The following is a 26839-nucleotide window of genomic DNA, read 5'->3' as shown; positions in this document are numbered from 1 at the left end:
AAGCTTCATTCTTTTGGTGATATTTATTTTAATGGATGGAGAAACGTGGGCAGTGTGCCCACAATTTCCTGATATGTAAGTCCCCTCCACCAGCAGCACAACTGTAGAAAGTTACCCATTAGTGTTATTTTAGCAGTGAAATAGTTAAGGCAAAAATGACTAAATTACTTCTGAACAGCACATCAAAGTTATTTTTTATTGCAACATTAATGTAGTGAACTACTTCTACAATACCAGTACTGATAGTACCATGTTAAATATATGCCATTTTGGCATATTTGGTTGACTCTTAATTGCCCTCTGAAATGGCCTACTCAATTGTGTAAAAACCTCCATGAAAAGCTATAATCCACACAGACAGCAGTGGTTCTACAAGGCAGCTTCCCATCACACTCTGAAGAGCTAGTAGGGATGGGCAATAAATGCTTGCCTTGCCAATGATGCCCACATTCCATCCATTTAACTCATCCATCCTTGGACATTATCCAACCCCCATTATAGCATCAAAAATGAGTCTTGAATCATTTCAAAGTATCTGGTCTTCTGGGTAGGACAGAAGCGGCTTTCATATCCAAGAGAGTATTAATCATTCCGATATTAATCCTAAAGTTGCTTTTTACCAGTTTGTACATCCATCCCCGGGACATGCAGTTGTGAGTTAACTTGAAAACTAACCTGAAAACTGTTGCATGTTCATATATTTTTGATATTCAGAAATTAAAAACATCTAAAATTTACTATTAACATGTCAGGTACTACTGAATGACAAGTAAGCATTTTACCATATTCACGTATATAGAATATATTTATGCACTGGTTCAAAATAAAGACTTTTCATTAAGATTTTTTCATTCTGTTCCTATTCATTCATACTGTTCATGATTCTGTATTTCCTTGAAAATCTTTCTGTTCTTCTCAGGGGAGGTCAATTTACTGAGTGGCATTTTATAAATGGCTTTATTGTTAGTGGTCATCAACAGAAACACAATTGCAGAAAGGCAGAAAGCCCAAGTGCATGCAGGTAATCCAACCTGGAAAACACAAAATTAAGGAGTTATACAGCAACAGCAGTTTAGTTTCAGCAAAAACAGTTGAAGTCTGTACACATTACAAACACAGTAGTCAATGTTGTGCGTTACCAGGTCCCTCAAAACAGCAGTGAGAGAAATAATCAGTTAATGCCTTTTGATGGTATTGATTAAGCGACCAATGTGAAAGAGGGTGACTCCCTGCTCTTCTTCTTTGAAAACAATTTCATGGGTTTATAGGCAGGCCTTGGTTTAGCATCTTATCTGAAAGATGGAATTTCTAATAATGTAGTATTTCTTTACGACTGCATTGGGATAGACTGACAAATACAGGGAGTGTGGACTGGCCACAGAGGTGGCTGCTTGACAGCTCTGCCAACGTCAGGGGCTAGATTTTGAAACCCCAGTGGGTGCAGGAGTGAGTACATGCACAATTTGAAGATTGCATTCTCGGAGGCTGGCACTGGCTCCCACCGCCTCCAGAAAGCGAAGCTATTTTTAAAGAGATGCCAGGAAGGAGGGAACGGGAAGTATGAATGCCTACAGTTAATTGGCAGTTGAGCTCATTGTGGAGTTCACTGAAAGGCTTGTCAGGAGCAGTTTGTTATTTTCAATGAGAGAGCATGGGGAAAATGCCATGTCTGGAATATGGCAGGGTGTAGGAGTTGTGAACACTGTAGGGGGTCAAGAGGGCTATTGGAAGGGCTGTCCAACATATTGTAGAAGTCCAGAATAAAATTCAGCTACCTAAAAAGTACCATACAGTAGCCACTGCTGGAGCTGAAAGACTTGCATGCGGCAGTGGTGAGTGGTAGGAATCATCAGAGGGATGTGAGGCCACTGGCATCACTTGGGCAGCTGGGGCTGGAAGGGGAAGGCCTGGTGAGTGAATGTGTGCCAGCTGAGGGAGGTCAAATTAGAACATGCTGCTCTGACATTGGACATAGCCGCGAGGATGAGCTATATCAGATATAACCTCCTAGACAGAAGGAGGCCAGAGGAGCACAGTGGGGTGAGGGGAGCTGCAAGGGGAAGAAGGCACTACCCAAGACATTGGGTTCACTGCCCAAGAGTCAGCTACCTGCAAATGACAGAGTGCCAATGCTGTAAGAGACTGCGCCTATCCAGGCAGATAGTCTCGGACCTTTGTGCTCTGATCCACAATGACCTGATGTCTCATGGACCCCATGGCAGTCCCTTGCCTGCAGCCTTCAAGGTCACGACGTCCTCAATTTCTATGCAACTGGGTCGTTCCAGAGATCAGTTGCGGACTTACGTGGCATTTTGCAGTCGGCAGCTCATCACACCATCAGGCAGGTCATGGATGCCATATTCCAGAGGGTGGTGGACTACATCCATAGATGGACTAGCACGGGCATAGAGGGCACTGGGCTTTGCTGCCATCAATGGATTCCCTCAGGTACATGGGATCATTGATTGCACCCATATAGCCACTGTGACACTGACACACCAGCCAGCCAGATTCCTGTACAGAAAAGGCTACCACTCATTGAATGTCTAGCTAGTCTGTGATCATAGGTAGCGATTTTGCAGGTTAATGCTCAATTCTCGGGCAGCTGTCACGACTCCTTTATCCTACGAGAGTCCCATGTGTCACACCTCTTTAGGACTATATCCAGACTCTATAGGTGGCTGCTGGGGGATAAGCGGTATCCCCTGAACAAGTGTCTCCTGACGCTCATCTGCTGCCCAGATACAGATGGAGAGAGACGCTACAACCAGAGCCATATACTTACATGGACCTGCATTGAACAGTCCATTGGCATCTTGAAGATTCGCTTCTGTTGCCTTGAGCGGTCAGGTGGTGCCCTACAATATGAGCCAGCCAGAGTGTCTCATACCATGGTCATTTGCTGTGCCCTGCACAACATGACATACAAGGAGGAGATGGATGATGAGGAAGACCTGGAATGGAACTCTACCTCACAGGAGGTCTGGGAGGAGGAAGAAGAGGATGAAGAGGCGGAGATAGGCTTCACTCAAGAGGTGGCTGGTGACCAGAAAGTGGAGGACTGCTGGCGATGCGCTCCCAGATCTCAGGGTGAACTGCTGGCTGGCATGGCTGCAAGGGCCTAAACTAAACTAAAAAAAAAGGGCCACACTGATTCAGCAGCATTTCACCTGATCACTTCTGAGCCCTTATGACCGAAGAAACGTGAACTCACCTTCCAGCTGGGAGAGCTATCACTCCTTGCAAGTTTCACATCCCATTGCCAGTCATGACCATGGAGAATGAGGTTTCCACCACCAATATTCTCCAACATCACAAAGCATAGAAATACAGCAATTCCAGGGCTCTATGCCACCCCACACCCCACAATACTCCAACCCCCTTTTGACATGAAACATCAATAACACACATATCAAATTGAAAACATAGGCAGGTGATATTACAATGAAAACAAAACAGCAACAAATATGGAGAACAGCACCTAGGCAACACATTAAGTGAAATCAATGGCGTGGCGCCTTTCTTTCTCTGCTATGCTGCGGGTGCTCCTCCTGTAGCAGAGTATGAGGTGGAGGCAGCCTGCTCCCTATTCTCTGCCTCGGGCTGCGATGCCTGTGGCTTCCGACCTCGTCTTGGAGGTGCCTGTGGAGGCTACTCCACAGGCTGCTGCACCTACATCATTGCAGGAACTGCCACTGTCACGGGGCCACTCAGCACAGATGGTTTAGTTTAGTTTAGTTTAGAGATACAGCACTGAAACAGGCCCTTCGGCCCACCGAGTCTGTGCAGACCATTAACCACCCATTTATACTAATCCTACACTAATTCCATATTCCTACCACATCCCCACCTGTCCCTATATTTCCCTACCACCTACCTATACTAGGGGCAATTTATAATGGCCAATTAACCTATCAACCTGCAAGTCTTTGGCATGTGGGAGGAAACCGGAGCACCCGGAGGAAACCCACGCAGACACAGGGAGAACTTGCAAACTCCACACAGGCAGTACCCAGAATTGAACCCGGGTCGCTGGAGCTGTAAGGCTGCAGTGCTAACCACTGCGCCACTGTGCAGCCCCTGAGTTGGAGGGGGCAAGGGGCTGAAGCTTGACGCCGGTGCCTCGAGTGGTGGCCCCTTCATCTGCCGCTTAGACTGTCTTAGCCCTTTCCTGGCGCCCTTAGATGCTGGATGAGGCCACTGACATCTGGCATCCACTCGGAGCATCTCTGGGCCATCAGCAACAGAGCAGACAGTCTCATTCTCTCGGTGCATATCAGCGAACTGCTCCAGCACCCACTCTGTGTGCTGCTGCATATGGCTCTCTAAGCGGATGCCAATCTCTCAATGAAGGAGCTCATGTGACTGAATCCCTGAGTCCTGACAGAGCACAAGAGCTGCATGGACTCCTCCATTGCCTGCCCATGGCTCCTCAAGGCCTCAGGGAACTCGGACAGACAGGAATATATCTGCCTCTGATTCTCAAGGAAGACCCTCCTGGTCTGTGACAACCAAGACACAGCATCTTCACCAGTGGAGCATCACTGTGTCTGTCCTTCATTCTCCGAGGGAGACTGACCACAGCTGACTCTGACTCATGCTCCTCCTCCTCCTGCTCATACGTGATGTGAGGTTTACCCAGTGCTCCCCTTTCTATACTACTCTGGTGCCCAAATGAGGTATGTCTGCACTGGTGGAAGGTGCCAAGGTATGATATGATGGTGCTGGTTCCATTGAGACTCCCCCAGCCGAGGAGGGCAGTGCCGATTTGTGCTTGTGCACTCTGCTTCCCCACTGCAACTGGCCCTATGGGAAATGCAAGAAAGTGGAAATGAGAACTCGTCCTACTCAACAATTGCCCTAGCAAAACCTACCCCTTAGATGACAGCAATCAAAGATCCACAACACACATTGGGCAGGAGCCTTCTCCATGCTCTTCACCTCAAGATAGACCTATCAAATGATCCTGCTGTTCCTGGCCTCCTGTCTTGCCATCCTCCACTAACTGACTCATGGGAACTCTCACGATCTCCAGCGCCGTCTCCTCCATCGGGGTCAGAGTATGGAATTGGGCCACACCACTACCCATTCTGGCCATTTCCTGAGCGTTCTGGAATAAAAACAAGAAATGCTGGAAATACTCAGCAGGTCTGGCAGCATCTGTGGAGAGAGAAGCAGAGTTAACGTTTCAGGTCAGTGACTCTTCTTCAGAACCGTTCTGAAGAAGGGTCACTGACCTGAAACGTTAACTCTGCTTCTCTCTCCACAGATGCTGCCAGATCTGCTGAGTATTTCCAGCATTTCTTGTTTTTATTTCAGATTTCCAGCATCCGCAGTATTTTGCTTTTATCCTGAGCGTTCTGGGCTCACTTCCCCTGCAGGATGAGGGAAGAATGGTTTATGAGTAGGCTGTCCTCCATCATCTCTTCCAGCATGACATACACGTGAGTTGATGTGCCCCTCAGTGATGTCCCCTTCTGAATAGACCTCCATATGTGAGCAGGCTGCCATCTCGGTGATGCGACTGGACACTTGATCTGACAATGTTAGGGAGAACTATGGTGAGGTCAGCTTGTATGCATGCTGGTGTTCACAGAGTTGGTGGCCTATCACTCAGGTACCGCTGGCCACTCATCTTACCAGATCATATCAGGTCATTGAATCTCTTCCTCCACTTGACCCATGTCCTTCTGGTGAGTCCCCAGCTGTTGACCTCCAACCATGGCCTCTTGGTCTCTCTGGGGGGGATTTCTCCTTCCAGATGCCAGGAAAAGACAGCACTGCATCCATTAATGCCTAAAGGGAGGCATCAGAAAATCGAGGTGCCTCCCAGGGACACATGCCCATGCCTGGGCTTGCCCTCTGAGCTCTCTGTTACTCCATACCTTCAGGCAAAGGCAAGCCCAGTCATAGCTGCCGTTTCCAGGTCCCACCTCCACACTGCTCCAGGAGCCTCCAATTGGGCACCAAACTCACACCTGGGCCAATTAGACCCTTTTCATTTGAAAATAGGGTTGCATCAGGCGAGGGGTCGTGACCCGCAAATGTTCCGGGCTTTGGGTTCCCGACCCCGGAATGAAAATTCCCTAACGTCTAGATGTTTTGTGTGTGCTAGCAGGATAAAAATAGAATCTTGGGAAAGTAATTCCACCAGCAGGGATCCTCTAAATTTTCAGAGGCTGAACAGATTTAAGAACATTTTTAGCCTGGAGTCTGTGGAAGAAGTAGGGGTGGGAGAACCTGGAGGTACACTGTCCCTACCCAGCAAACATTCGTCTTTGTACAATAGAAACATGGAACACAGTATATTGGCATCTTACCTTGAATAGAAGGCTTTTCATCCTGAAAGTTTGGTAACATATTTTTTTCTCTTCCTCTCAAGTTTTCCCAAGATGAGGCAGCATTATCTGGTGGCTGACAGCCAGGACCAGAACACCTCACTGCAGGTCCCATCACACACATTATGGCCTGGGTTTTAGCCTGGAGGCTTGGTTTTTCCAGCTTGCTGTCGTGAGGTCGGGAATCCTGGAAGAACAGGTTTCCTGAATATCCTGTAGCATTTAGCTGCAGGGCTGCTTTAATTCTTTTTTTGTGAGACTCCCACCCACCGGCAGCCTGACTGACAGGCTGGAGGCTGTTTTTGCAGGAAGCTGGGTTCACAAGGCTGAAGCCTATAAGAGCAGCCATGTAGATGTATTGGGAGAGTGAGGGAGATCGTGGTGGGGCCTCCAGATTGTAGGATGGGGGGGGGTGGAGGTGTGGCATGTTGTCCCAATTGTGGCGGAGGGGTCCCTTCATGGTCCAAAGGATTCTGATCACAGGGATGAGCTGTCCTATGGTAGTCCGGGGAGTCCTGATTGAGGTGGGGGGTTGGGATCTGATGGCGGTCAGGGGGATGGGATGGTGGTTGGTGGTCAGGAGTTGGGGTAGGGGAGCTTACTGGGTAGCTTTTTGGGCCTGGAGCAAGCACTCTTGCCCCTCCTGGCCCACAGGCAGGGCTGTAAAAACACTTTTCTCATGGATTCAGCCCTTCCTGCCTCCTTCAAGCTGCCGCATTTCCTGATGCCTGAGCGGCAGCTGGAGGACAATATAAAGCAGCGGCAGAAAGAGTGCAAGAGTGGGCCTGAGTGGCAGCAGCATATATTTGGAGAACAAAAAAAAAGGAATGACTACAGGATAGCAGGTAGGTGATTGGTTGGTGAGTACTACAGTTTTATTATGCTCTTTAAGCTAGGGAAGTGGGTTAAGCTCAGAACTGAAAAACTATAACTTGCTATTACTTTATTAAATAAATAAGCTAAACAAGATAACTAGATAACCTACTTAATTAACAAAAAACAAAAATAAAACTAAAATAATTGATTATAATCGAAAGTCATAAGTTTATTTCTGGTAAGGTTAGTTTGTTGTGTAATAAATAGAGACATGGCAGGGTGCCTCAGTTCCATCAAATGCACATCCTGTGTCATGTGAGAACTCCAGAATGCTTCTCATTTCCTGGACAACCATAGATGCAGGAAGTGTTGTCAGCTGGAGGAGCCCGAGCTTTAGGTTTCAGAGCTTGAGCAGCAGCTGACGTCACTGCAGTGCATCCGTGAGGCTGAGAACAACATGCATAGCAAGTTTCCAGAGGTGGTCACTCCGCAGCTTAAGGAGTAAGAGGCAAGTAGAGAGGGAATGGGTGACCGCTAGACAGACAAGGGCCAGGCAGGTGTTGCAGGAGTCCCGAGTGTACTTCGCTCTCTAACTGTACTTCAGCTCTGAATATTGGTGAGGGCAATGGTTCCTCTGGGCAGTCTAGCCAAAGCCAAGGCCACAGCACCACAGGTGGTTCATCTGTATGGTGGGAGGAGGGCGGTGGAGCAGGGAGGCAGAGGATAAGAAAAGCAATAGTAATAGGATTCAATAGCTCGGGGAACAGATATGTGCGTCTGTGGTCACGGACGTGATTCCAGGATGGTATGTTGCCTCCCTGGTGCCAGGGTCAAGGATGTCACTGAGTGGGTATGGAACATTCTGAGGGAGAGGGTGAACAGCCAGAGATCGTGGTCCACATTGGTACCAATGACATATGCAGAAAGAAGGATGAAATCCCGCAGGCAGATTTTAGGGAGCTAGGAAAGAAATTAATAAGCAGGACCTCAAAGGTAATAATTTAGTGCCAAACGCTCGTGAGTACAGAAATAGGACGATTGTGCAGATGAATGTGTGGCTGGAGAGATGGTGCAGATGGGAGGGCTTTAGATTTCTGGGGGAGGTAAGACCTATATCAGCCTTAACAGGGCCAGGACCAATATCATGACAGGGAACTTTATTGGGCTGCTGGGAGGGTTTTGGCTACTTTTCAGGGGCATGGGAATCTGAGCATAGTTTCAGAAGGGAGAAAAGCAAAGCTGCAAAATGAAGGCCGAAAATTAGTGAATGAATGTGAAAGGCTGAGGAAGCAAAAGTTGGAAAATAGACATCAAAGGAGTTTTGCAGTGCTAAATGGTATACACTTCAATGTAAGGAATCTAGTGAATAAGGCAGATGAGCTGACGGCACAGTATGATATTATAGCTATTACTGAAACATGCCTAAAGAAGGGCAGGAATGGCAGCTCAACATTCCTGGCCACAGGGTTTTCAGATGAGATGGACGGGTGATAAAAAAGGGGGGTCGTAATATTGATTAAAGAAACAACTGCAGCTCTAAAGAGGGATGATATGCTAGAAGGATCCTCGGAGGAGGTCATATAGGTTGAACTGAGGAACAAAAAAGGGGCAGTCACACTGTTGGAAGCATACTACAGACCCTGGAACAGTCAGGGAGATAGAAAAGCAAATATATAGGCAAATTACTGTGAAATACAAAAACAATAGGGCTGTAATAGCAGAGGATTTTAACTAACCTAATATTAACTTGGATAGAATTAGTATGAAAGGCACAGAGGGAGCAAAATTCTTAAAATGCATTCAAGAGAACTTTTTTAGCCAGTATGTAGCAAGTCCAACAAGAGAAGGGGCAGTTCTAGACTTAGTTCTAGGGAATGGATCTGGGCAGGTGGAAGATGTATCAGTTGGAGAGCATTTTGGTGGTAGTGATCATAATTCAGTTAAATTTAGCATAGGTAAGGAAAATGACAGAAATAGGCCAGGTGTAAATGTTCTCAATTGGGCAAAGGCCAATCTTACTAAGCTGGGGTGTGATTTAGCAAAAATGGGCTGGAAACAGCTACTTGAAGGTAAATCAGTGACTGAGCAGTGGAAGGCATTTAAAGAGGAGGTAGTGAAGGTTCAAAGCAAATATGTTTCCACAAAACAAAAGGGTGGGACTCCCGAATTTAGAGTCCACTGGATGTCAAGGAGCAAACAGGATAGGATAAGGCAAAAAGGGAAGCTTATGTGAAATACTGAGGGTTAAATACTGTAAAAAGTCTGGAAGCGTATAGTAAGTGTAGGGGTGAAAGTAAAAAGGAAATTAGGAAAGCAAAGAGCGGGCATGAAAAAATATTGGCAAGTAAAATCAAAGTTAACCCAAAGATGTCTAATGTCTTCTCCATGAAGAGCAGAAGGATAACTAAGGAAAAAGTAGGACCTATTCGAGACCAAACAGGTGTGGGTAGAGGTGGAAGACTTGGGCATGGTTCTTAATGAATACTTTGTGTCTGTCTTCACAGAAGAAGCTGACAATGCAGACATTGTTGTTAAGGAGGAGTGTAAAATATTGGATGGGATAAACATAATGAGAGAGGAAATATTAAAGGGTTTTAGCATCCTTGAAAATAGATAAAACACTAGGTCTGGATAAAATATATCCCAGGCTGTTAAAAGAAGCAAGGGAGGAAATAGCGGAGGCTCTGATCATCATTTTCCAATCCTCTCTAGCTACAGGTGTTGATGTAAACAACATGGATTTTAGCCAGGCTTTTGAAAAGGTCCCATATGGTAGACTGCAGGAAGATATCAATGGACTTATCAGGTGGGCGGAAAAGTGGCAAATGAAACACGGGACTACATGCATGCTAAACAGCAAAAGCAGCATGTAATAGACAGAGCTAAGCGATCCCACAACCAACATATCAGATCAAAGCTCTGCAGTCCTGCCACATCCAGTCGTGAATGGAGGTGGACAATTAAATTACTAACCTGAGGAGAAGGCTTCACAAATATTTTCATCCTCAATGATCGGGGAGACCAACACAGCAGTGCAAAAGGCAAGGCTGAAGCATTTGCAACCATCTAGGGTGGCACAGTGGTGCAGTGGTTAGCATCGCAGCCTCACAGCTCCAGCAACCTGGGTTCAGTTCTGGGTACTGCCTGTGCGGAGTTTGCAAGTTCTCCCTGTGACTGCGTGGGTTTCCGGCAGGTGCTCCGGTTTCCTCCCACAGCCAAAGACTTGCAGGTTGATAGGTAAATTGGCCATTGTAAATTGCCCCTAGTATAGGTAGGTGGCAGGAGAAGTGAGGGAAGGTGGGGATATGGGATTAATGTAGGATTAGTATAAATGGGTGGTTGATGGTTGGCACAGACCTGGTGGGCCAAAGGGCCTGTTTCAGTGCTGTATCACTCTATCTTCAGCCAGAAGTGCTGAGTGGATGATCCATTGCAGCCTCCTCCTGACGTACCCAGCAACACAGATGCCAATCTTCAGCCAATTTGATTCACTCCATGTGAAATTAAGAAATGGCTGACAGAACTGGATACAGCAAAGGCTATGGGTCCTGACACTGTCCAGGCAATAGCACTGAAGATGTATGCTCCAGAACTAGCCATGCCCCTTGCCAAGCTGTTCCAGTACAGCTACAACACTGGCATCTAGCTGACAATGTGGAAAATTGCCCAGCTATGTCCTGTACACAAGAAGCAGGACAAGGCCAATTACCGGCCTATCAGTCTACTCTTGAACATCAGCAAAGTGATGGATGGTGTCGTTGACCATGCTATCAAGTAGCACTTACACAGAAATAACCTGCTCACCAATGCTTAGTTTGGGTTTCACCAGAACCACTCGGCTCCGGACCTCATTACAGCTTTGGTTCAAACATGGATAAAAGAGCTGAATTCCAGAAGTGAGATGAGAGTGACTGCCCTTGACATCAAGGCAGCATTGAACCGAGTGTAGCAGCAAGGAGCCATAGCAAAATTGAAGTCAAGGGGATAAAAGCAAAATACTGCGGATGCTGGAAATCTGAAATAAAAACAAGAAATGCTGGAACCACTCAGCAGGTCTGGCAGCATCTGTGGAAAGAGAAGCAGAGTTAACGTTTCGGGTCAGTGACCCTTCTTCGGAATTAGCAAATATTAGAAGTGTCAAAGGTTATAAGCAAGTGAGACGGGGGTGGGGCAAGAGATAACAAAGGAGAAGGTGTAGATTGGACAAGGCCACATAGCAGACCAAGAGGTCATGCAGCAAAGGCAAACAATATGTTAATGGTGTGTTGAAAGACAAAAGCATTAGTACAGATAGGGTGTTAACAACCTGAAGATTGAACAGCAGCAAGTACAAACATGAAAAAAAAAGTGGATAAGCAAACTGAACAAACTACAATGAAATGAAATAAACGAAAGAAAAAAAATTGTAAAAAATGTAAAAAAGAAAAAATAACTAAAAATAAAAGTAAAATGGGGGGCCTGTCATGCTCTGAAATTATTGAACTCAATGTTCAGTCCGGCAGGCTGTAGTGTGCCTAATCGGAAAATGAGATGCTGTTCCTCGAGCTTGCGTTGATGTTCAGTGGAAGACTGCAGCAATCCCAGGACAGAGATGTGAGCATGAGAGCAGGGGGGAGTGTTGAAATGGCAAGCAACCGGAAGCTCAGGGTCTTGCTTGCGGACTGAGCGGAGGTGTTCCACAAAGCGGTCACCCAGTCTGCGTTTGGTCTCCCCAATGTAGAGGAGACCACATTGTGAGCAGTGAATACAGTATACTACATTGAGAGAAGTACAAGTAAATCGCTGCTTCACCTGGAAGGAGTGTTTGGGGCCTGGGATAGTGAGGAGAGAGGAGGTAAATGGGCAGGTATTACACCTCCTGCGATTGCAGGAGAAGGTGCCATGGGACGGGGACGAGGTGGTGGGGGTAATGGAGGAGTGGACCAGGGTGTCGCGGAGGGAACGATCTCTTCGGAATGTTGACAGGGGAAGGGAGGGGAAGATGCGACTGGTAGTGGCATCACGCTGGAGGTGGCGGAAATGGCGGAGGATGATCCTTTGGATATGGAGGCTGATGGGGTGGAAAGTGAGGACAAGGGGAACCCTGTCACGGTTCTGGGAGGGAGGGGAAGGGGTGAGGGTAGAGGTGCGGGAAATGGGCCGGACACGGTTGATGACCCTGTCAACAACAGTGGGAGGGAATCCTCAGTTGAGGAAAATGGAGGTCATATCAAAAGCACTATCATGGAAGGTGGCATAATCAGAGCAGATGCGTCGGAGATGGAGAAACTGGGAGAATGGAATGGAGTCCTTACAGGAGGTAGGGTGTGAAGAAGTGTAGTCCAGGTAGCTGTGGGAGTCGGTGGGCTTCCAATGGATATTAGTAGACAACCTATCCCCAGAGATGGAGACAGAGAAGTCGAGGAAGGGAAGGGAAGTGTCAGAGATGGACCATGTAAAGGTGAGAGAAGGGTGGAAATTGGAAGCAAAGTTGATAAAGTTTTCCAGTTCAGGGCGGGAGCAGGAAACGGCACCAATACAGTCATCATTGAAGTCAAGGGGAATTGGGATGAAAGCCCTCCACTTATCCAGCACAAAAGAAGATGGTTGTGCTCGTTGGAGGCCAAACATCTAAACCCCAGGACATTGCTCAGGAGTTCCTCAGGGTAGTGCCCTAGGCTTAAGCAACTTCAACTACTTCATCAATGACCTTCTCTCCAACATAAGGTCTGAAGTGGGGATGTTTGCCGATGACTGCTTAGTATTCTGCACTATTCGCAGCTCCTCAGATACTGAAGCAGTCTGTGTCCACATGCAGCAAGACCTGGATGACATTCAGTCTTGGGCTTATAAGTGGCAAGTAATATTCACGCTACACAAATGCCAGGCAATGACCATCTCAAACAAGACAGAATCTAACCATCTCCCCTTGACGTTCAATGGCATTACCATCGCTGAATCCCCCACCATCAACATCCTGGGGGACACCATTGACCAGAAACTGAACTGGACCAGCCATATAAATACTGTAACTTCAAGAACAGGTCAGAGGTTGGGAATTCTGTGGCAAGTAACTCACCTCCTGACTCCCCAAAGCCTGTCCACCATCCACATGACACAAATTAGGAGTGTGATGGAATACTTTCCACTTGCCTGGATGAATGCAGCTCTAACACTCAAAAAGCTTGATACCATTCATGACAAAGCAGCCTGCTTGATCGGCACCCCATTTACCACCTTTAACATTCACTCCCTCCACCACTGACGCAGTGGCAGCAGTATGTACCATATACACGATACACTGCAACAACTCTCCAAGCGTCCTTTGACAGCACCTTCCAAATCCTCGACCTCTACCACAGAGTCATAATGGCACAAAAAGAGGCCATTCGGCCCATCAAGTCCATGTTGGCACTCTGTAGCGCAATCCAGTCAGCCCCATTCCCTGGCTCTATCCCCATAGCCCTGTAAGTTTATTTCCCTCAAGTGCCCTTCTAATTTCCTTTTGAAATTATTCATCATCTCTGCTTCCACCACCCTCATAAGCAGTGAGTTCCAGGTCATTACTACTCTCTGCATAAAAATGTGTTTCCCTTGTGCATTCTCCATGGCAACACCTCGACCAATCACAGCCAACTTGTCAACCATCAGCATCCTCTTCTCATGCAGTATAAATTGTTGCTCCCTTTGAAATTTGGTATTTTTGAGTCTGTCCAGCAGAGTGCAAGATGAAAAGCTTCAATAGCATGTTTCTTTTTTCAGCAACACTCAAGTTCTATACTACCAAGCAACTTTAAAAATGTTTTTCCTCACATCCTCCCCCCCACATCTCTTGTCCAATACCTTAAATCTGTGCCCCCTAGTCCTTGTACCATCAGCTAATTAGAATAGCTTTTCCTTGTTTACCCCATCAAAACCTGTCAGAACCTTGGATACCTCTATCAAATCTCCCCCTCAATCTCCTTTGCTCCAAGGAGAACCACCCCAGATTTTCCAACCTAACCTTGCAGCTAAAATCCCTCATTCCTGGAACCATTCTGGTAAATCTCCCTGCAACCTCTCAAGGACCCTCACATCCTTCCTAAAGTGTGGTGACCAGAACTGAATGCAATCGTTGTGGCCTGACCAGAGTTTTATAAAGGTTCAGGATAATCTCCCTGTTTTTATACTCAATATCTCTCTTTTGAAGCCCAAGATCTATATGCTTTGCTAACTACTCTCTCAATATGTCTACCACCTTTAAAGATTGATGCACATGAACCCCGAGGTCCCTCTGTCCCTGTACACTCTTTAGAACTGTACCATTTATTCTATATTGTCTCTTCCTGTTCCTTTTACCAAAAGGCATCACCTCACATTTCTCTGTATTAAATTCCATCTGCCACTTGTCTGTCCATTCTGCTAGTCTCCTGAACATTGAACTTTGTAGTATGGTTATGTTTTAAAAACTGTGATTTTTAATGCAGTGTAAAATTGGCATTTAGAGGAAACATGTGACCTCAGAAAAACTGAGCCCAGAGACAAACCAGAGGTCTAGATTCCCCAGCCAGGGAAAACAACCTCTCAGTGTCTACCCTATCAAGCCCTTTCACAATCTTATTTATTTATAGATTCAGCACTGATCCAGGCCCTTCGGTCCACTGAGTCTGTGCTGACCATCAACCATCCATTTATACTAATCCTACATTAACCCCATATTCCCTACCACATCCCCACCATTCTCCTACCACCTACCTACACTAGGGGCAATTTATAATGGCCAATTTACCTATCAACCTGCAAGTCTTTGGCTGTGGGAGGAAACTGGAGCACCCGGCAAAAACTCACGCGGTCACAGGGAGAATTTGCAAACTCCGCACAGGCAGTACCCAGAATCGAACCCGGGTCGCTGGAGCTGTGAGGCTGCAGTGCTAACCACTGCGCCGCCCCTCTTGTATGTTTCAATGAGATCACCTCTTATTTTTCTAAACTCCAGAGAGTAAAAGCCCAATTTACTCAGCCTGTCATCATAGGACAATACTCTCATCCCACGAGCCAGTCTAGTGAACTTTAGTTGCACTGCCTCCAATGCAAGTATATCCTTCCTTGAATATGGAGAGCAAAACTGTATATAGTACTCCAGTTGTGGTCTCACCAAAGCTCTATACAATTGTAGCAATACTTCCTTGTTCTTGTACTCCAGTCCCCTTGCAGCAAAAGTCGACATGTCAGTTGCCTTCTTAATTGCTTGCTGTATCTGCATGCTAACTTCCTGTCTTCCTGTACGAGTACACCCAAGTCTCTCTGAAAATCAACATTTAAAAGTTTCATGCTTTTTTAAGAAATAGTCTGCTTTTCTACTCTTATTACCAAAGTGAATAACCCCACGGCCTTGTGGGCATCTCAGGAGAGACCATGGCTAAGGGAGTAAACCCTAACAGAAAATCCAGAGCGGAACCCCATAGGCGGTCATGTGTCACCTTTGGCATGTTTCCGGCAGTTCCTACAGCCAAACCGGTGCCAAACGTCGTGCTCTGTGCTCCTTTGGACCCCACCAGAAAGGCCGAGAGGGGGGTTTTGACGCTTGGGCAACTCTCAACCTCCGTACATTCGCCCAGGCATGCGCCACGGAGAGGTCACTCCATAGTCGCCTCACAGCAACCGAAACAACACGGAAGGCAGCAGTTACGGGTTATAAGTCCAGCTCAATTGGCGTAGAGATTGGGCGCCACAGGTTGCCTTTGTCGGTGGGAGAGGTCATCGCACCTCACTGGACAGCTACCGCCCGCCTCAAACCGCGCAGCCCCCGGTCAATAAGGTTCTGTCCCGCCACAGTCCACCTGCTTCAATGGGTGCTTGGAGCTCAGGGTCATTGCCCGAAAAGTGGACTGTAACACCGCACCAAACAGCACGAAAAAAGGAAAGAAGGTACCAGCCCTTCGTTTTGCAAGCTGGAACGTCAGAACTATGTGTGCTGGCCTGTCGGAAGACCTTACGCAAATCAACGATTCTCGGAAGACCGCCATCATTAACAACGAGCTCAGTAGACTCAATGTAGACATTGCAGCACTTCAGGAGACATGCCTCCCTGCGAGTGGATCTCAAACAGATCAAGACTACAACTTCTTCTGGCAGGGTAGGGATCCTGAAGAACCAAGACAGCAAGGAGTGGGCTTCGCCATCAGAAACTCCTTGCTCAGCATGATAGAGCCTCCCTCAAATGGCTCGGAACGCATGCTGTCCATCCGACTGCTCACCGCCTCTGGTCCAGTACACCTACTCAGCATCTATGCTCCAACACTCTGCTCCCCATCTGAAGCTAAAGACCACTTCTACGATGAACTCCATAATATCATTAGTAGCATCCCCAACACCGAACACCTGTTCCTGCTGGGAGACTTTAATGTCAGAGTTGGGGCCGACCATGACTCATGGTCCTCCTGCCTTGGGCACTTTGGCGTTGGAAGGATAAATGAGAATGGACAGAGACTGCTTGAGTTCTGTACTTATCATAACCTCTGCATCACCAACTCGTTCTTTCACACTAAACCCTGTCACCAGGTTTCATGGAGGCACCCAAGATCGCGTCGTTGGCACCAGCTGGACCTCATCGTCACAAGGCGAGCCTCCGTAAACAGTGTTCAAGTCACACGCAGCTTCCACAGTGCGGACTGCGACACCGACCACTCCCTGGTGTGCAGCAAGGTTAGACTCAAACTGAAGAAGCTGCATCACTCCAAGCAGAAGGGCCACCCGCGCATCAACACGAGCAGAATTTCTTATCCACAGCTGTTACAAAAATTTCCAAATTCACTTGTAAAAGCCCTTCAAAACACTCCCACAGGGAATGCTGAGACCAAGTGGGCCCACATCAGAGACGCCATCTATGACTCAGCAATGAGTACCTATGGCAAACGTGTGAAGAGAAATGCAGACTGGTTTCAATCTCATTGTGAAGAGCTGGAACCTGTCATAGCCGCTAAGCGCATTGCACTGTTGAACTACAAGAAAGCCCCCAGCGATTTAACATCTGTAGCACTTAAAGCAGCCAGAAGCACTGCACAAAGAACAGCCAGGCGCTGCGCAAACGATTACTGGCAACACCTATGCAGTCATATTCAGCTGGCCTCAGACACCGGAAACATCAGAGGAATGTATGATGGCATGAAGAGAGCTCTTGGGCCAACTATCAAGAAGATCGCCTCCCTCAAATCTAAATCAGGGGACACAATCACTGACCAACGCAAGCAAATGGACCGCTGGGTTAAGCACTACCTAGAACTGTACTCCAGGGAGAATGTTGTCACTGAGACTGCCCTCAATGCAGCCCAGCCTCTACCAGTCATGGATGAGCTGGACGTACAGCCAACAAAATCGGAACTCAGTGATGCCATTGATTCTCCAGCCAGCGGAAAAGCCCCTGGGAAGGACGGCATTACCCCTGAAATAATCAAGAGTGCCAAGCCTGCTATACTCTCAGCACTCCATGAACTGCTTTGCCTGTGCTGGGACGAGGGAACAGTACCTCAGGACATGCGCGATGCCAATATCATCACCCTCTATAAAAACAAAGGTGACCGCGGTGACTGCAACAACTACCGTGGAATCTCCCTGCTCAGCATAGTGGGGACAGTCTTCGCTCGAGTCGCTTTAATGAGGCTCCAGAAGCTGGCCGAGCGCATATTCCCTGAGGCACAGTGTGGCTTTCGTGCAGAGAGATCGACCATTGACATGCTGGTCTCCCTTCGTCAGATACAGGAGAAATGCCGCGAACAACAGATGCCCCTCTACGTTGCTTTCATTGATCTCATCAAAGCCTTTGACCTCGTCAGCAGACGTGGTCTCTTCAAACTACGAGAAAAGATCGGACGTCCACCAAAGCTACTAAGTATCATCACCTCATTCCATGACAATATGAAAGGCACAATTCAACATGGTGGCTCCTCATCAGAGCCCTTTCCTATCCTGAGTGGCGTGAAACAGGGCTGTGTTGTCGCACCCACACTTTTTGGGATTTTCTTCTCCCTGCTGCTTTCACATGTGTTCAAGTCCTCTGAAGAAGGAATTTTTCTCCACACAAGATCAGGGGGCAGGTTGTTCAACCTTGCCCGTCTAAGAGCGAAGTCCAAAGTATGGAAAGTCCTCATCCGGGAACTCCATTTGCTGATGATGCTGCTTTAACATCTCACACTGAAGAGTGCCTGCAGAGTCTCATTGACAGGTTTGCGGCTGCCTGCAATGAATTTGGCCTAACCATCAGCCTCAAGAAAACGAACATCATGGGACAGGACGTCAGAAATGCTCCATCCATCAATATCGGCGACCATGCTCTGGAAGTGGTTCAAGAGTTCACCTACCTAGGCTCAACTATCACCAATAACCTGTTTTTCGATGCAGAAATCGACAAGCGCATGGGAAAGGCTTCCACTGCTATGTCCAGACAGGCCAAGAGAGTGTGGGAAAATGGCGCACTGACACGGAACACAAAAGTCCGTGTGTATCAAACCTGTGTCCTCAGTACCTTGCTCTATGGCAGTGAGGCCTGGACAACGTATGTCAGCCAAGAGCGACATCTCAATTCATTCCATCTTCGCTGCCTCCGGAGAATCCTTGGCATCAGGTGGCAGGACCATATCTCCAACACAGAAGTCCTCGAGGCGGCCAACATCCCCAGCTTATACACACTACTGAGTCAGCGGCGCTTGAGATGGCTTGGCCATGTGAGCCGCATGGAAGATGGCAGGATCCCCAAAGACACATTGTACAGCGAGCTCGCCACTGGTATCAGACCCACCGGCCGTCCTTGTCTCCGCTTTAAAGACGTCTGCAAACGCGACATGAAGTCCTGTGACATTGATCACAAGTCGTGGGAGTCAGTTGCCAGCGATCGCCAGAGCTGGCGGACAGCCATAAAGGCGAGGCTAAAATGTGGCGAGTTGAAGAGACTTAGCAGTTGGCAGGAAAAAAGACAGAAGCGCAAGGGGAGAGCCAACTGTGTAACAGCCCCGACAACCAATTTTTTCTGCAGCACCTGTGTAAGAGTCTGTCACTCTAGTATTGGCCTTTATAGCCACTCCAGGCGCTGCTCCACAAACCACTGACCACCTCTAGGCACTTACCCATTGTCTCTTGAGACAAGGAGGCCAAAGAAGAAGAAGAATAACCTCACACTTCCCACATTATACTCCATCTGCCACCTTGTTGCCCACTTAATTAACCTGTCTATATTTCTTTGCAGTCTCCTTATGTCCTCCTCACAGCTTACATTCCCATCTAACTTCCTATCTGCAAACTTGGATACATTCCTCTCTGTCTCTTTGTCGAAGTCATTAATATAGATTGTAAATAGTTGAGACCCTAGCACTGATCCTTGCGTTACTCCACTAGCTATAGCCTGCCAACTTGGAAATGCCCCATTTATCCCTTCTCTTTGCTTTCTGTCCATTAACTAATCCTCCATCCATGCTAATTATATCACCCCCAACTCCATGAGCCCTTATCTTGCAAATTAACATTTTGTGTGGCACCTTATGGAATGCCTTTTGGAAATCCAAGTATACTACATCGACTGGCTCCCCTTTATCGACTCTACTCGCTGCATCCTTAAATAAATTTGTCAAACATGACTTCTCTTGTTGACATTGTCTGATCATACGATGATTTGCTCAGTGCAGTGTTACGTCTTCCTTAATAATAGATTCCAGCATTTTCCCGATGACTGATGTTGGGTTAACTGGCCTTTTGTTCCTTATTTTTTCTCTCTCCCCTTTCTTGAATAGCGGTGTTACATTTGCTAACTTCCAATCCGCTGGGATCACACTAGAATTGAGGGAATTTTGGAAAATCATAACCAGTGCATACACTAACTCTGCAGCTAACTCGTTTAGAATGCTGGGATATCAGTCACCAGGTCCTGGGGTTTGTCAGCTTTTAGTCCCTTAAGTTCTTCTTATACTTTTTCTCTGCTGATATTAATTACTTTAAGTTCCTTATTCTTATTAGTCCCTTGGTAACTATCTGTTTAGGCTGTTAAAACACCACTACGATCAATAATTTCCCTAAGCCACTTCTTCAGTGATATCAATATCCAGTGTTTGCACAAAAATAGTAATCTTTTAATAATTTACACAAATTCGCTGAAATGAAAGAAAAGATCGAATGGTTGTCAACATCCATACAATTTTTTTTTTCTTAGCTGCTAAGGTAAAACAGGTCCTCAAAGTGGGCTCCATCCTTAGATTTGTTTTGTAACTGCACTTAAGAGACCCCAAGTTACATATGCAGACAGGCAAAGTAAATGCCACCTGGTGGTTAGTTATTTAATTTTTTGACTGAAATTACTAGACTAAGATTAAAGTGAAAAAGTTAGTGAAAAATTAAGGCAGAAGATAGCTTGAAAGCACATTTTGGAGCTAAAGACTAGGCATACAATTCAAAAAGTGCTTCAGCACTGACAAATTTTATGGAAACACTGCTATTTTAAAATGCATCTTAGATTTTGAACTTACCACAGACATCAAGTTCACCAATGCTTCTCCTAAGAATGCACAGAAAATTGCTATTGCAGGAGATTAGAAACATTGTTTAGTAAGTATGAAAGGCAATGGCTAATTTTCTACAATTAGAGTTAAATTACTGCATTTCATTGAAGATTGCTTCAATACCTAATAATCTTTACTTTGAAACAACTTATAGTGTAGTTGTTTCATTAAAGGGAAGAGTTAAAGTCGAGTTGTCCCAATCATATTGCCACAAGAAAGCTTAATCATTTGATGCTAAACTAAAAATAAACTGAACATATTATTTTATATTGGGTACAAATCAATGAACATTTATGGTAAATCTTGTAATTAGAATGCCAAGATGACGATTTGATTTCATTCTCTCATGCAAAATCGCTATACATTTTGTAGTCAAATTCTTCTGCTCCAATACATAGGTTAGCTCCAAGAAATTGACTGAAGGATGAGCTGTTTTCTTTACTAAACATTTTTAGAAAGTAGTCAGAGACTTGTTTTAAAATAGCAAATCTCCTAAGGCATGGCTTTTATAAGTCAATTAGGGTTTTATTAACAGGGTGTATCTGCCCTGTAGGGATAACATCAGGGCGACTGATTCATAGGGCAGAATTTTAACCCCCAGAAACAGTGGTTGTGGTCAGGCGAAATGTAAAAATTTTTAAAGTCTTAAATCTAACTCCAACCCGCCCACTTCCAGGTTGAATGGAGGCGGGACAAGGGCCTGAATTTTACCAGCCCCTTGGTGATGGGTTGGGTGGCCGGAAGGCTGGTAAAATAGCATGGGAAGACATTGGGAGTTATGCCCAAAGTCTTCCTGCAGCCATGCTATTTTGCCAGCAGCAGGGAAGCTGCAGATCTGCTGCCTGCTGGGAGCCAATTGAGCCATTTAAGAATCTCTTTATGCATTTGCGGGCATCTTGGCAGCGCCACTTGGGGAGATCATCCAGTGCAACCTGGGAGCCTCCCAGCAAGCTCTGGGGATGGGGTGGGCCTCCTTTCTGGACATTCCATGGTCCACAGAGGGACCCCCCCACCCCCCAGCGGTAATGGCCACCCCCACAGCAACAGAGCCGCCTGCCCTCAGCAACCACCACTCCTCACCCGATCACTGGGCTTCCCTGCTTGGCCCCAGCGTCTCTAGACACCACTTACCTGAAGTTGAGGGCAAACAGCTGTCAATGCGCTCTCATCCTGCAGGTGCAGCTCCGGCAATGGCCACCAATGCAGTGGCAATGCTGAGCCGCCAGCCCTCTGATTGGGCCAAGGCAGCTCTTAGGAGCAGGCCGCTGCTGTTAATAGGGACGGCAGTCCCAGTGGTGGCCAATTCATTGGCCACGACTGTGAATATGCCTCGCCACGTTCCATCACCGGCTAAAGAGGCTCACCTCCTGCTTTTGGCCCCGGCGGTGGAACTTCAGCTGCCGTCATAAAATTAAGCCCAAGGGGTGAGCATCCAACTGGCTCCCACAAGGCAAGTTGGCAATTTAAATATTATAATGAGGCTGGGAGCCTCAAATTTAACTTCCTTTCCTGGTTTAACCTTGGCCGGCCAGGTTTCCCAGGCCTGGGAAAACCCAACAGCAAAAGGGAGATGACTACAGCTTTGGGGAAGAGGTAACTGCCCTTACAGGCCCTAGCTTACCTGTTTCCATGGGCTTGGGTGGCCCTCGCTAGCATCAGACCTTTCTCCCATCCAAAAAGCTCCCCAATCAAGGATCAGAGTACTCCCACCCACCCCCACCCTGGGTTGAATATCGGACCTGTTCCCTGGACCTTCCCCACTGGGGTCATGAATTGGAACCCCCACCCAACACCCCACTAGCCGGTGCAGGCTCCTTACCTGCTCCTAACTACTCTCTGCCTGACTGGAAGCCAAACCGGTCAATCAGACTGACCTCTAGGCCGGGATCATGTCAGATAAAAAAGTATGCTTTGGAATCAAAACTCCACAGCATGCAGGGAAACCAGGACTTCTGGGTTTCCCCACTGAAACTCTGTCCCCTGTTCGGAAAACCCGCCCCTATCAATATTGGGCCACAGTGACTGAATAAATCAAATTTAACTTTTCTCAAATGATAGCATGGAACTTTTAACTCTTGCTATCAGGACCGAATTCCACAACTTTGCCACTGTACTGTGAAAGCTATAAATGAATGGATAGTCCCTCCTCATGTTCTCTCATTAAACTGTTGACCACCTAACTTCCCTTCCTGACCCCCATGCCAGCTAACATTGTAAATAGTTGCCTGTCCTCAGGTACTTATCCCCTCCATTTCATCATCAGTTTCTCCTCAAAAAACCCACTCTCCAACACTCCATCCTTGCAAACTGCCACCACATCTCTAACTTCCCTTCCCTCTCCAAAGTTCTTGAACATGTTGTTGACTCCCAAATCCATACCCATCTTTTTCACAACTCCAGGTTGGCTGGAATGGGGTCAGCGAACGGTTAAGTTAGAGGTAGAGTACTTAATGCTGTGTTCTTGACACCTCACTGTCATATCTGCGCACTTGTTTGAGTCGGCCAGGATGCTGTCAGAAGCAGGCGGGGCATAATGAATGGATGTCAATTGGGAGTCTCATGAATACATGTTAATAGGGGTCCTATGATGCAATTAAATCCCATTGCCTTTTTAATATGAAACTGTTTAAGTCTCGCCCATTGAATTTAATATTTTGCTGAAAACCTCATTTGAACATAGAAATTTCAATCACTAAGAGAAAGTGAGAGATGAGTTTTTTTTCTCTTCGAACACTGCGAGTGGTTCAATTGGTTTATCAAAAAATCATGCTAACAAAATACTTACATGTGGTTTAACTCATTTAAGATGATTGTTTAAATACAGTTTTCCCATCATTCCATTCCAAATCTTGGCATAATACACATTACAGAAAATGATACTTGTAGACCAGAAGTGAGCATCATGCACAACAGTTTTAGTAATATATAGATACGTACTACACATTATTGCCAAGAGGTGAGTCTGCCATGTCAGGGCATAGAACATTCCTCCCATTGCACCACAGGCCAGAACACAGTTGTAGCTCCATAATCCATCATAGATTTTTTGGAATGGTGAAGCCAGGGATAATCCTAAAAGCAAGTAACAAAGCAAAATAAGTAACTGCTCAGCCCCTTACTGGAAGTTATTTTCAATTTCCTTATGTACAAATATGTCTGTTATATAATTACTTCAGTAAAATAACAAATCAATGGATATCACGTTACAAATCTAGTTTAAACTTTGTGTGTATACCCAAAATGTGGGGCACAAATTTAATCTCCTTGGCACAGCTGAAAGTGTTTTGCTAGGGTGCATTGTGCCAACAGCCATTTCCAACCCATCCCACAAGGCATGCCCTCTTGAGAATGGTGCTCAGTGTGCGACGGAAACCTGTGAAGGAGCATTATCCTGACATCAAACAGACCTACCTGCGATGTCAGGATAGATAATTTGGACCATGCAGCCCCAGACAATGGATTTCTGCCTTACTCTGCAAATAACGAGCACTAAGCTGAGAGATGGGTCCTACACCAGTGCTTTTTAAGTTGCAGGTGAGGTGCTTTTGACTTTTGCTTCGTCTGAGTTTGTGGAAGTATTGTGCTGGGTTTTTGGAGTTGTTTTTTGGCAGTTGGTGCTTACAGTCAGGTCGGACAAAGGAATACCTGACCCAGGTATAGGGGCAGCTGTTGCAGTGCCTTTTGGTCTGCAACATGACCAGGACATGGGGCAGGGCAGGCAGAGAGGGGGAGCCCCATGAAGACGGAGAAGTTGTGGGTTCTTCATAGAAGGCCCTACCCACTAAGGGGTTTTTGGGAGTGTCACACTCACGCATGGAAAAATTGTGAATTATATAATGATCTGACAAAACAAATCCAAGAACAGACACCTTTTCTGAAAAACAAGATAGAGTCGAGAGGTCAGATGACCTCAACCAGTACTGCCAGTACACATTGTTACGACCAGGTCAGAAAGGTGTCCAGTGGTCCCTTTTAGCCTTCACCTGGTCTTATGTAACACGGTTTGATTTTTAAACACACTGTGTTTTGAGCTCCCCCTTGGTGAATCCTTGTTCACCACTTTCCAATTATAAGGCAAAGAAATGAGCATAAACAGGCTTTCTTAGGTTTAAAGAAAAAAAGAGAAATTTATTAAACCTTAAACTCTCATACAGTAAACGCCTATGGATACAGGCCACGCCCCATGCAAGCATGCATACGTGTTACGCACTTGCACAGAAAAAAGAAGAAAAATAAAGTAAAAAAGTCTGAGACAATCTCTGAAGAGGGGTTATTACTGGGCTTCGAGCTCGCTGTAGTCCTTGATTGTAGATAGTCTTGCTTTTCGTTGGGGCCCAGTATTCTTCTGGAACCTGTTTCACTGTAGGAGACTTTTTTCTCTTGAGGTTCATGTGTCTTCAATGGGTCTTCAGTTCCATGAGAAAGAGATGAGAGCAGACACGAGAGAGATCTTTTCAGTCCAGGAGCAAACAGCCTTCTGAGTTCAAATTCTCTGAGACAAGTTCAAATTCTGCAACAGCCATTTAGTCAAGTGACTTAACTGGTCTGACCACTTCTTCTGTGTATCAGGGAAGCAACCTTTGTTCTAACAGTGCCTGCGAGCATGCAAAAAAAGGTCTTTCTGGTGAGGGGCCTGGCAATTCCTTGTGATAGGCCCTCTTTTCTTCCCAGCACCAATTTAAAGTTTTAATGTTCATGTGGCGAAATAATGTGTGCCTCATTCTTGGCAGGTGGGTGCGTGTATGACAACATAGAAACTACAAGAACCCAGAGTCAATCTTCATGTCTGGACCAGCCTTGGAGAAGACATTAAAATGTAAATGGACCATTTTGTTAAGGACCTAATTTTTGACAGACCATCGGCACCATATCTGGGTTGACGACCCGAACCTGCGAATAGAAGGTCGTCCGAGTGAATTCTGTGGAAGCCAGGCAATTAAAAGGGGGCCTCCGGCATTGGCATCCAATTAGATGCAGCAGGCGGGAGCAGCAGTCAGAAGCCCGAATAAAGGCTGAGTAATTAAAGGGACACCAGTAGCACACAGTGGCAGAACTATGCAAAAGAAGGAGGAAGATCGGTGCCAGAAGGGAAAAGGAATCCCCACGATTCCCGGATGCGGCACTTAATGTGATGTTGGAAGTTGATGATGATGGCCTATACCCTAGGGTTCTAAAAGAGATAGCTGCAGAGATAGTGGATGTGCTAGCTATGATTTTCCAGAATTCCTTAGATTCAGGAATGGTCCCGTCAGATTGGAAGTTGGCAAATGTTACACCGCTTTCAAGAAAGGAGGTAGAGAGAAAACAGGGAACTACAGGCCAGTTAGCCTAACATCAGTCTTTCAGAAGATGCTGGAAACTATTAGAACATAATATAGAACATAGAACAGTACAGCACAGTACAGGCCCTTCGGCCCACGATGTTGTGCCGAACCTTTAACCTACTCTAACTAACTACCTACCCTTCATTCTACTATCATCCATGTACCTATCCAAGAGTCGCTTGAATGCCCCTAATGTATCTGTTTCTACTACCACCGCTGGCAGCGCATTCCACGCACCCACCACTCTGTGTGAAGAACCTACCTCTGACATCTCCCCGAAACCTTCCTCCAATCACCTTAAAATTATGACCCCTGGTGATGGCCCTTTCCACCCTGGGAAAAAGTCTCTGGCTATCCACTCTATCTATGCCTCTCATCATCTTGTACCCTTCTATCATGTCACCTCTCATCCTTCTTCGCTCCAATGAGAAAAGCCCTAGCTCCCTCAGTCTTTCTTCGTAAGACATGCCCTCCAGTCCAGGCAGCATCCTGGTCAATCTCCTTTGCACCCTCTCTAAAGCTTCCACATCCTTCCTATAATGAGGCAACCAGAACTGAACACAATATTCCAAGTGTGGTCGAACCAGGGCCTTATAGAGCTGCAGCATAACCTCGCGGCTCTTAAACTCAATCCCCCTGTTAATGAAAGCCAACACACCATACGCTTTCTTAACAACCCTATCAACTTGGGTGGCAACTTTGAGCGATCTATGGACATGGACCCCAATATCCCTCTGTTCCTCCACACTACCAAGAATCCTGTCTTTAAGCCTGTATTCCGCATTCAAATTTGACCTTCCAAAATGAATCACTTCACACTTTTCCAGGTTGAACTCCATCTGCCACTTCTCAGCCCAGCTCT

General features: G+C 46.4%; 1 protein-coding gene across 1 annotated transcript in view; it reads right to left on the bottom strand.

The window, feature by feature from the left end:
* Window positions 1-863: 863 nt before the first annotated feature.
* LOC137370338 (urea transporter 2-like) overlaps window positions 864-26839 on the bottom strand; it is a 157387-nt gene continuing 131411 nt past the window's right edge. Inside the window, exons 6-8 of the mRNA XM_068032707.1 lie at window positions 23591-23725; window positions 20621-20670; window positions 864-1031 (exon numbers count right to left, since the gene is read on the bottom strand). Of these exons, the coding sequence (XP_067888808.1) occupies window positions 864-1031; window positions 20621-20670; window positions 23591-23725 (353 nt within the window). The remainder of the gene's footprint in view (window positions 1032-20620; window positions 20671-23590; window positions 23726-26839) is intronic.

Source organism: Heterodontus francisci, chromosome 1, assembly GCF_036365525.1.
Source record: "Heterodontus francisci isolate sHetFra1 chromosome 1, sHetFra1.hap1, whole genome shotgun sequence".
Classification (NCBI taxonomy): Eukaryota; Metazoa; Chordata; class Chondrichthyes; order Heterodontiformes; family Heterodontidae; genus Heterodontus; species Heterodontus francisci.
The sequence above is the reverse complement of the archived record's forward strand: the minus strand, read 5'-3'. Positions and strand labels throughout refer to the sequence as shown.